Raw genomic sequence first — 11,663 nt, 5'->3', positions numbered from 1 at the left:
AAAAAGCTTTGTCCTCTCTTTGCAGGTTTCTAAAAAGCATTCCAATTTTATATTTTATGACCCAGGCTCTAAGAGTTCAAAGATAAGTTAATTGTTGACCTTGCCTTCAAAAGTTTACAGTTTGGCTGAAGAAAATGAATACAAACAAGTAAAAGAGAAATAAGAAATAAAATATAAACAAATAGTCATGGAATTCCTCAACAGGCAGTGGGAGCTTGGAAAAGGTACGAAGTTTTCATAGAGGAGACCGTCTATTGAAAGTTGTGACTAAATGTTTGCAGACATTAAGGGCCCTGGGGCTGGCACTCCAGATAGATGGAGCAGTAGAGGCAAAGGGGAGAAGTGAAACACCAAGGGCATGAAGGACCCACAAGTGGATCCACCTGGCTGCAGAAGGCAAGTTTAAGCCTGACGGGTAGGCAAGAGTTAGGCTGTGGAGGGCCTTAGAAGCTAGAGTAAACACTTTTCTCAAACATATAGCATGTCACTTGAAGCACATTAAGTAGAATGGAGAAACTATTCATGACTGACTAGCCTGACCACAGCTTATCACAGACCTTATTCACAGCAAGGGAAAAGGGTTGATGCCACTTTCTTACAGAGGAGTTGGGCTACAAGCTTTTCCAGTCCTTTTGACTTAGCCAGTACACACTCCCAACAGGGCACAATTCAAACCCTTGGCTGAATCACAGCCCTCCACAATTTTGCACTAACTCTCCAGTTTTATCCTCCCAAACAACTCAGGCTGGTCAAAGTTTACTCACTTCTGGCTCCTTTTGGCCTCCATCCACCAGGAATATTCCATAATTTCTACCTCTCCGTGGACTACTTTGAGGACTCAGCTCCAATCCAAAGGGTGACATAAAGCATCTGAACATCCCATGAGCTTGAGGTGTTCTCCCTCACCTCTCAACTTTTTATGGAAATTATTGCCTGAATATTTTATTCTGTAATTACTCACATGCTAACTTATCACATCTGTTACTGTCCCAAATTTCTTTCCCCAACGAAAAGAGAGGACAAATGTTTCATTATTGCACAAACCACTAGAATCAGAAGAGAAAGGAAAGTAGACATACAATTTTTGTACTTCTCAAGTGCAAGGTTGGAAATTAAAAGACAGAAGTCAGTGAGATCTGTTCCCTTGGTCAGAGTTATTATCACATGGTATAAATTTCATAAAAACGAATACACAGTCCTTGTACAGCTAAAAGGAATTAGCTCAAAATCTGGAGATCTGGCATAGTGTAAATTTATCTGAATTGTCCCAGCTAACTGAGCACAAGGGAATTATTAATCCATATCATGTGTTTTATGTGCACTGCCATCTGTTTTAAGTAACAGGTTATGCTTACACTAGCATTTTACAGATAATATTTTCATACATATTCATTTTTCATACTTGACCCACACAGGCAATACTATTCCTAAATTACATTTGAGTTAACTGTTGCCCAGGAGATTGGTGTCTGGCCCAAGGTAACATAGCTACATGGAGGCAGAGTCAGAAATGAATCAAGTTTATTGGATTTCAGGCTAATGTTGAATCAGCAGAATTAGGAACAAATATTATTTCTAAAATACATTCCCAAACTTACACTTACCAGTTTAATAGGAACCTTACTTGATGTCACTAATACTCTTAAGATTTCGTGATAGATTCTATTCCCGTGTCTCAGAGAGAAGCTTTTTATTTTCTACAATGGTTCTCTTCTGAGACTTAGGGTAAAGAAGTCACACAATGGTGAAACTATACACAAGACAGCTATGCTCCCTTCGTAAGCTGAAGTTCAATTTATTCCCAACCTAATGTGAGCTGTGCTGATTCCCTCTCTCTGCCAGACAGAGCAACATCTCTAAACTCTCAAAACACATTCAAGAGATGGCCATGCCATCACTGTCTACTTAACAAAGATTTTTTTAAAGTGTGTGTGTGGTATGTGACTGTTCTCCCTTGTTTTACAAAGAGAAATTAATATAGTAGTAACAAATGTGTAGATAGCACATTTAGCATAGTCTAAATCCAGTAAATTAAAATATTCACTACTACATATAGGTCTAAAAAGCATAGGATAGTTTTAAGCCTCTGTTGTAACAACAGGTACCTGACAAAACTAGCTCCAAAGTGAATGAAAGTGTATATCAAACTTGGATCTAGGCACATTCTATACACGTATACTTGATATAATATATGGCATATCTGTTTCTATACTCCTAGGAAGATGCACTTAAGATTTTTAAATATCTATACTTTTGCAAAATATTCCAATTCTTAAATGTCAAAACCAAGAAAGACAACTCTTTCAATATTAAGGACACAAGTGTATTTTAGACATACCCTTTGAAGTTAAGACAACTAAACTGAGAAGAAAAAGAAATGAAAATACTGAGACTACATGGTTCTCAAACTGTTCATTCAGGCACTCCACAAAACAGGGACTAAAAATAAGAGTTCAATTCATTACATCCTCACCACTCACACTGCAATAGTAGTTGCTTTCCAAAGAACTTTCTTGCACTTTGCTAAATACTAAAATTTAGTCCCCTGAAACTTTTTTCTTATTTAGAGCAAGTATCAATGTCCTGATGCAATTAGGTAAAGGCATCTTGACAAAAGGCGCTCATGTTTTCCACTATTTTAATGTGCGAATTTAAAATATAGTTTTCTCTATGGTGTTAATTTTTTTTTAAAGTGTATGTGTTGGCAGGTTACATATTGTCTAAAAGAACAGTAATATACAGTTGCATATGAAACAGCATCCTGAAACATAAAAAATTTTTTTTTCATTAGAATTCAACACAGTATCTGGATAATAGTGAGGTTTAAGTGGGATTCCTAGCTGCTTTTCCTAGTATCTAATGTATATAACTCATTCAAATAATTCACTGACACTCCAAGAAAAATCTTAGCTGTGGTGTAAAATATAGCTTTTGATAAAAGTAGAATTTTTTGAAAGGTAAAATGACAGATCTGTGAGAGCGCAAGATAAAAACTCAGTAATATTTTTGTTTTGAGCCATGTTAAAATAGTAAAAACTTTACAAAATACAGATGAACCAAATACAGTCTTCCCAGATAGCAGAAGGCCAGACTAGGTCACTGATCTGAAAGGATCCAGCTACCAGAGCAATGTAGCCACCTGAAAGTAATTACTGAATTCAGTTTCTGAACATGGTCATTTCCTCTAATCTTCATATTGGTAACTCACTAATATAAACATTTACTTTGATGGGTTTGATCAACTCTGATAACATAGTTCCAAACAATGAAATGAATCTGACTTCTGTATTAAATAAAGGCAATTTATGTTATAAGAAATTGAGAACAGTTTTGATCATATGTAAATGAATATGTAAGAAATCAAATAAGTATGTATGTGTACATACATGACTTTAATTTTGGAAACACAAACACTTTAACTAATCATTTAAATAAAAAAATACCCAATATTTTATGTCTACTGTGTCCACTGTTAACACTGTAGGTAAAACACTAACACCCTCCTTTGTAACTAAGAGAAATAGATTAACTTTATCATCCAGAAACCTCTGACAGCATATGCAATTTCCTATTTCCCATATCCTGATAGTGTCTGTCCTCTTTTCTCCTGCTTCTTTTTCTCATGAACCCTGAAGCTTAATGACAAATATGAAAGTCATCATTTCCTCCTTTATGAAGTATATTGAAGACAGAAAAGCATTAAAATCATTTCACATTAATTTAGCAAAGCTATTTTATGCCAACTTTATTACCACAACACACAATAGACATTTCAGTATACCATGAACAATTACATAGTGATTTTACAACTACACTAGTTACTCCGGTTAACAAAATATTTCTTTATAAAAAAATTTCTTCAAAAGGTTACATTCACGTCTTCATTTAATATCATAAGGTTGTTAACAATGGTCATAGTAGATTCAAAAACAGAAAATTACTTACCTTAAACATCTGTATTCTCCAAAGGTATATACTCTACTTGGATCAGTCAAGGTTCAGGCTTCCTGCAACACTCAGAGGATTTTGGAGCTACTGAACTTAGTATACCCAAGAAATAGCCAAACTCCCCCCCCACCCCGAGTCTCCTGATTTTGCTAATTCAGGGGTCATTAACAAGGTCAAGGGATGCCACAGGATTCACCAGTGAACAAAGACCCTAAATGGGTAAATTAAGATGGAACTGCTCAAAAGATTTCATTCAGGAAACTGAGGTTACAGGTAGGTAATCTCTAGCTTTGTAGAGAATTATATTGAAATGACATGGCTCCAGAAGGCTTTCTGAGTAATAGCTCAGTCTCAGTTTCATAATCTGGCTAAAGTCCAATTTGGAGACTTGGCTGCAGCATAGGGGTGGATTTCTCCTCTTTGACGAAAAGCAAAAGGAGTAGGAAAAAAGAGGTTGAAAGAGAAAAGCCTGTGTAGTTGCTGCACAGACCTCAAAGGGGGTAACATCTATGTCAGCTACCCTGAGTAATACCAAACGGGCCCATGAAGTGTCTGACCTACAAGACAGTACAGGTATTCCTTGCTTTTTGAAAGTTCACTTTACACCACTACACTTTTGTGAAAGACCGACAGTAGTTCCTGTTTTCACAAACCGAAAGAAGTTGGAAAAGGATTTTTGCTTTTAGGAAAAAGGATGAAAAGTGAAAATAGCGTTCTGCGTTTGTTCTGCAGTGAGCTGATACAGAGGCAGCGCACACCTCAAGCAGCAAGAGTGGCGGTCCCAAGCTCCTTCCCTTCGAACTACACTCAGCACCTGGCTGCCATGGCTTTGAACTCTGTCTGTGAGCATCTGTGCTTTATCTGGATTTATTTCGTACATCATTAGCCAGATGTGTCCTAAGGTGATTGCTTCTTTGCTTTACGACATTTTGCCTAAAAGGTTTCATAGGAAAGCTCTACTTTTGGATAGTGGGGATAACCTGTATAGGTAGAATCAGTTCCAGAGTCCGGTCCCTAGCTTTGAACTACTTTAGTTATACGGATCTTCACCAAGACAGTACCTAGGGCCTTCTCTTCTCACCTACAGGTTTAACAAAGATTTTAAGCTATAATTAGAAAGGCCAGGTATGTCCCTCAATAACAACTTATTCCAGCTGGGAGATTTTCAACTGTCAATGCTTGGGCCTCACCAAGATTCTAATTTAACTGATTGTGGGGTCTGGGTGTTATACAGAGTTAACTTCTCAAGTAGTAACAGCAGGCATCCAGGGTTGAGAATCACTGAAAAAGGTTAGATTTGGGTGGTATACCTGGGCATCTTCAATATATGACTAGGGTGGGTGCTGGCATTTTGGCAATCTTTGGGGGATTTCAAATCTTTTGTCATTAAATGAAATGTTTGGAAATATAAAAGCCAAGGATGCCATCATTATTGTTGTCAGGCCCTACACTGATGAAAAAGATTCCATGGTTTCCTACATTATCTGTGTGGCTAAACTACCTCAGTAAGGACAAAGGGGTACTTTCCAAGGGTGGAGACATCAAACTTGTATTCAGTTCCCTATTAAACTCTAATTGGGTGTACCAGTTTACATTCCCACCATCAGTGCAAGAGAGTTCCCTTTTCTCCACACCCTCTAGAGCATTTATTATTTGTAGATTTTTTGATGATGGCCATTCTGACCAGTGTGAGGTGATACCTCACTGTAGTTCTGATTTGCATTTCTCTAATCATTAGTGATGCTGAGCATCTTTTCATTTGCTTTTTAACCATCTCTATGTCTTCTTTGGAGAAATGTCTATGTAGATTTTCTGTCCATTTTTTGATTGGGTTGTTTGTTTTTTTGATATTGAGCTGCATAAGCTGTTTGTATATTTTGGAGATTAATCCCTTGTCGCTTGCTTCATTTGCAAATATTTTCTCCTATCCTGAGGTTTGTCTTTTTGTTTTGTTTATGGTTTCCTTTGCTGTGCAAAAGCTTTTAAGTTTAATTAGGTCCCATTTGTTTATTTTTGTTTTTATTTTCATTACTGTTGGTGGGAATGTAAACTGGTACAGCCACTATGGAGAACAGTATGGAGGTTCCTTAAAAAACTAGAGCTACCATATGATCCAGCAATCCCACTACTGGGCATCTATCTGGAGAAAACCATAATTCAAAGATACATACACCTCAATGTTCACTGCAGCACTATTTACAATAGCCAGAACATGGAAGCAACCTAAATGTCCATTAACAGAGAAATGGATAAAGAAGATGTGGTACATATATACAATGGAATATTAGCCATAAAAGAGAATGAAATAATGCCATTTGCAGCAACATGGATGGACCTAGACATTGTTATACTGAGTGAAGTAAGTCAGAAAAGAAAAACAAATATATGATATCGCTTATATGTGGAATCTAATAAAAGGCTACAAATGAACTTATTTACAAAACAGAAATAGAGTTACAGATGTAGAAATTAAACTTGGTTACCGGGGTTAAAGGGAGGGGGAGGGGTAAATTGGGAGATTGGGGCTGACACATACACACTACCATATATAAAACAGATAACTAATAAGGACCTATTGCATAGCACAGGGAACTCTACTCAATACTCTGTAATGGCCTATATGGGAATAGAATCTAAAAAAGAGTGGATATATAACAAATTCACTTTGCTGTACACCTGAAACTACAACAACATGGTAAATCAACTATACCTCAATAAAAATTAAAAAAAAAAAAGAATGAGTAAAAGTAAAAAAACAAAAATAAATAAATAAATACTACTACGAACAGTCCAAAAAAATTCTAATTGGGGGCCAATGAAAGAAGCATCTACTGAGGTAATAGCTAAGGTGTGTTCTCACCACATTCCAATGAGAATTCAGGAGAGGGGGAGAGAGGAGGAGGGTGTTAGGAGTAGGAAAGGGAGCTGTTTGGAAAGGTAGGAAGAAACAGAGATATAACATTGGGCATGAGAGTTTCAGAAGATTTCTGAGAGACAGTACTATTTTCAGAAACTAATACTCACTTAGCTGTAAGAAGATGACAAACACCTTGGAAATACACTTATCCCTGATGGTCAATTACACACTGAGAACTTCCTGTTAAGCCTTGCCTTGAAGGGCCTTGGAGCATTACCTCTTCAATGTAGAGAGCAGAAAACCTGGATGCTAGCTTTGCCAACAATTAGCTATATATAAGTTGAGTATGGGAGACTTTTCACTGGTCTCAAAGCCAAAGCATACTCTTGTTAACTTTTCCAAAAACACGTAAAGAGATTGCGCCTAGGAACATGTTGTTGATGAGTATCTTCCAAGTGTCACGGTCACAACAGAAGATTCTCAAGTGGTCAAACCTTGATCTATGCCTCAGGTTCAAAAAATGGTAATTAATATCTGATTTTACAATATTTTAATGTTTACTTTTGGCCGGGTCATATCTGATGTTAAAAGCACTTAAAACTATCCCATTTCTCCATTCTATCTCCTGCTATGTTTTTTCTTGTTATTTATAAAATAAGAATTTAGAGCTGGATTTGATATAAATATAATTCAACTGCCTCATCTTACATGTTAAAAAAACACAGAAATGACCAAGTTCACACAGCTGTTTAATGGCAACACAAAGCACTAAAGATGAATGGCCCTACCTACCTACTCCGAATGTCCTCATTCTCAAGAGCAGCGGTCCCCAACCTTTCTGGCACAAGGGACCGGTTTCGTGGAAGACAATTTTTCCACAGACGGGCTGGGGATGGTTCAGCCAGTAATGCAAGCAATGGGAGCGATGGGGAGCGGAAGATGAAGCTTCGGTCGCTCGCCCGCCACTCACCTCCTGCTGTGCGGCCCGGTTCCTAACAGGCCACAGACTGGTAGCAGTCCGCGGCCCAGGGGTTGAGGACCCCTGCTCTAGAGGTTTGATTCGTTACTCAATAAAATGGGCTATCAGGGGATAAGCCCAAACATAGCAAGGAAACAAACTTTTATGATGCTTGTTTGGCTACATGCATGCACCTATCTTAGGATAAAGGAGTGGCAAAAGATGGGAAACTCGGGTAACCCTATCTCCCAGATACATCTAAAGACCTACTCTCAGCAATTATGCCGGGTTGCTACTTCTAACAGAGCTGATGATCACAGATTGGGCCACAAAGCTGGGGCAAGGTTATCTGGTTCTCAAGTTTCTTTTGTGCCCACCAATCTTAAGAATAAATGATGCTTTCACTAACCTGCCTTCCTCCTTCTATAGGTACAAAGAAACAAAATATATTTATTAGATAGAATATACTCCCAGGTAAGTGGTGAGTGTTGGGAAAGCAGTCATGAGCTGTCAAGGATAACCAATGATGAATGTTATTAGACAGGGAGCCACTGTTCTAAGCCTTGATTAAAAATAACCATCCAGTAAGTTTATATAATTTTAGGTGCCAAAATTCACTTTAAAAAAGAATAACTGGGAAACCCTACATTTAATTCTGAAACTCTTCAGGTAGCCATTACTAAGCTGAGCTTGTTTCCTTAACTGTAAAATGGAACTGCAACCTTAACTTTTCTCAGGTCCTCAGATGAAATACTGTGAAGGTATAGAGTAATACTATATGGCACAAAGCAAAAAGTTCTTTGCAAAGGAAGAGAGGGTACTAAATATTAAGAAATCTCTGAATTCTAGATTTTTTTTTTTTTTACTATATCATGTCGAGAAGTGTTTTGGAGAAACCATTTTTACAGTTTTAAGAAGGATTATATAAAAGGAGTTTAGTGAACAAATATCAGGAAAACATTAAGTTAAAAAACAATTGTTTCTAACTTCAAAATTTCTCAGAGCTTTGAAAATAACGTATACCATAAATCTCCAAGATGGAAGGACAAGTGAGCAGCACTTTCCAAACTTATATGATCACCTAACCCTTTATCTCTGTGCAACAGTGTTCCACAGAATATACTTTAGGAAAAAAGTCTTCCTAGATTCCTATTATTTGCTTGAATACAAAATCATAAGACACTTTTTCTAGAAGAGGAATTCTTTTCACTAAACACAAATGTTTATAAGCCTTTTTTAAGTTGTCTATTCCAGCTCTAAAATAACATGCCTCCAAATCTGTTAAGGCCAGACCACTAATATACCCTTTTTGCAAAAAGCCATTATGAGTTCCTCATCATTAGGACAGAGAATGAACTCATCAAGTTTTGTAGAAATCAAATACTCCTGTCTCTCAGATACAGATACCTGTTACAGCAGTCAGAAGCTCTTCCCTTGCTGGTTCAGCAACACAGTTTTCTTATACCCTGTGCCAAACAGAATGAAAGGAAGACTTCTGCCATGTGTAATTTTATTACTTACGTAACACTGAATCCCAAACAAAATTGTATACCTGATTAATACAAAAGATCTTGAAGATTAGGTAAGAGGCAGCAACCTGAGATGGAACTGGTATGAGACAAACATGGTAACATTTTTTTTTTTTGCAGTACACGGGCCTCTCACTGTTGGGGCCTCTCCCGTTGCGGAGCACAGGCTCCAGACGCGCAGGCTCAGCGGCCATGGCTCATGGGCCTAGCTGCTCTGCGGCATGTGGGATCCTCCCAGACCAGGGCACGAACCCTTGTCCCCTGCATCGGCAGGCAGACTCTCAACCACTGCGCCACCAAGGAAGCCCCATGGTAACATTTTAAAATAGTAACATCAGCTAAAATACTGAGAGAGAAATGGCTGCAGAATTCAAACCTAGTACTGTCTATTTTTATGAATGTTATAAAAGCATCTGTTAGAAACTGGTGGCAATGGCAAACAGTCCTACACCAGTTCTTAAATCTTCTCTTACAGCTGGCAGAAAGGAGTACAAAGTTTGGCAATACTTCGCACGAGCCAAGACTGGTCACAATCTTCTGAGCAGTGCATAAAAAAATGTATCTATAGATTACATCTAAGAGTTCATTTTACAACTCTTTACGAGATTACTGCAGGCATGCATTTGTAAGTTGTGGGCGTGCACGATGGTTTCTGTGATCTCAGAGCTGCTCCTCGGACCAAACAAGATTAAAATGCTTGAACTTTATCTATGCTAGACCAAAGACAGTCTCTTCTGGGGAGAGAACAGAAACTTCCTCTACAAGGCTATGGGAGCCGGCAATAAGGCTGGGAGGATAAAGCTCCTTACCAATGAACAGGTTGACAGTATGCAACATGGAGCATGACTTGAAAACACTTTAAACTGAGACTACTCGTAGTTCCTTCCTCCCATGGCTGTAATGACATAAAATTCAAAGTACTTCAACAAATTCCTGGTGCTTTTCCATCTTAAGGTAGCTTACCATTTTAGGGCCCCCGTGTCCAGCAAAAGTGGATGGAATAGCCCACCTAAACCTTTATCTGATATGTTGACCCCTTCCCAGAACCTTTGGAGGAATGAGGTTACTTTACAGGAAACGCAGATTCTCCATAAGGAATACATACTAAGTCACACTGGTAAATAATGGTGTTTCTAACATCTCTTAGAAACTGGCAAGGGGACAGAAGTCCATTACCAGCCCCCAGACTCACCCACTCCCATACATCTTCGATGACAGAGACATCAATAGCAACAGTGAGTTTATACATAAAGAACAAGTGAGGCAGAGGTAAAGGCAAAAGCAGTGTCAGTGTCTGAGTGTAGGCAATGGTGCTTTGATTATACCCATACAAACTCTTCAGTCCCTTTTAGTTATCCCCAACTCAGCTCTTAAGCCGTAGATTTTTGCTGCAGAGAACTCAGATGTGATGTAGTTGCTCCAGTAACTGTTTTGACAGTACTGCATGTCAATACTGGGAATAGTTTCTAATCAATTTAATCTGCACACGGAACTTTAGTAGAACAAGAAGTTTATTACTCCCACTCAGTAGTTCCTGGGGGCTTTGATGTTAAGTCATACATAATTCGAGAAATACCAGGAATCTTCTTAATCTCAGTGACCATCTTTAACACCACCTGTTATAAAACAAAGATTATAAATAAAGAGCCAGGGTCCACTGTGTGTCTAACAGACTTAGAAGTCCTGCAATTGTAATTTGAAATTAAAACACAATCTATTTTTACTATTGTCCTCTCTGTATATGGGATATATTTATGATTAATTTATGTAGTGATGCTCTATAGATTTAAGTGACTTAAATTCAGTACTACTCAAAGTGCAGTCTACAAGTCATGTTTGTTACTGGTCCATAACAAGTGTTTAGAAGCATTTATGGCAATTTGACATTGCTGTGGCATCCAAGTATCTGATTTTACGGGTTTATGCCAATGCTTCACAAATTGTCTGTGGCTTACAACGTCGAGGCCACCAAGGTGGCACATAATGCAAGGTAATAATAATCATTGCTATACGTATAGACAAGGAAGGCCTTGTCACTTGACTGGCCAGAGACTTGGCAAATGTGAGCCTAAGGGAAAACAGACTCTAAGCCACATTCCCCAACCCAGCTATCTAGCTATATATAATCAGAGCCCTGTATTAGAGTCCTGGAACAGTGGTCCAACTAATAAAGTCTCGCTTTGACTTTCATTTGCCATTATGCAAATAGCTCCTCTGGAACACTCTAGTAGAGGGATAATAAGAAAGGAAGATGGTGATCAAAACTGCAATTGCTAATAGGCAGAGCAACAAGAAATTCATGGGTGCCTGGCCATAACGCCATCAAATCTCACCCTTATGTCTAATAAACTCTTCCTCACTCTTAGTGTTT

The 11,663-nt window shown here is 38.1% G+C and overlaps 1 protein-coding gene across 2 annotated transcripts in view; it reads right to left on the bottom strand.

Annotated features, from left to right (window-relative positions):
- Positions 1-3,728: 3,728 nt before the first annotated feature.
- Positions 3,729-11,663, bottom strand: part of GMPS (guanine monophosphate synthase) — a 121,373-nt gene continuing 113,438 nt past the window's right edge. For both annotated transcript variants that reach the window (XM_033414766.2, XM_004284738.4), the window contains one exon: positions 3,729-10,908. In XM_033414766.2, coding sequence (XP_033270657.1) covers positions 10,807-10,908 — 102 coding nt within the window. In that variant the 3' untranslated portion in view covers positions 3,729-10,806. The remainder of the gene's footprint in view (positions 10,909-11,663) is intronic.

The sequence above is a fragment of the Orcinus orca genome, chromosome 5, assembly GCF_937001465.1.
Source record: "Orcinus orca chromosome 5, mOrcOrc1.1, whole genome shotgun sequence".
Taxonomy (NCBI): Eukaryota; Metazoa; Chordata; class Mammalia; order Artiodactyla; family Delphinidae; genus Orcinus; species Orcinus orca.
The sequence above is the reverse complement of the archived record's forward strand: the minus strand, read 5'-3'. Positions and strand labels throughout refer to the sequence as shown.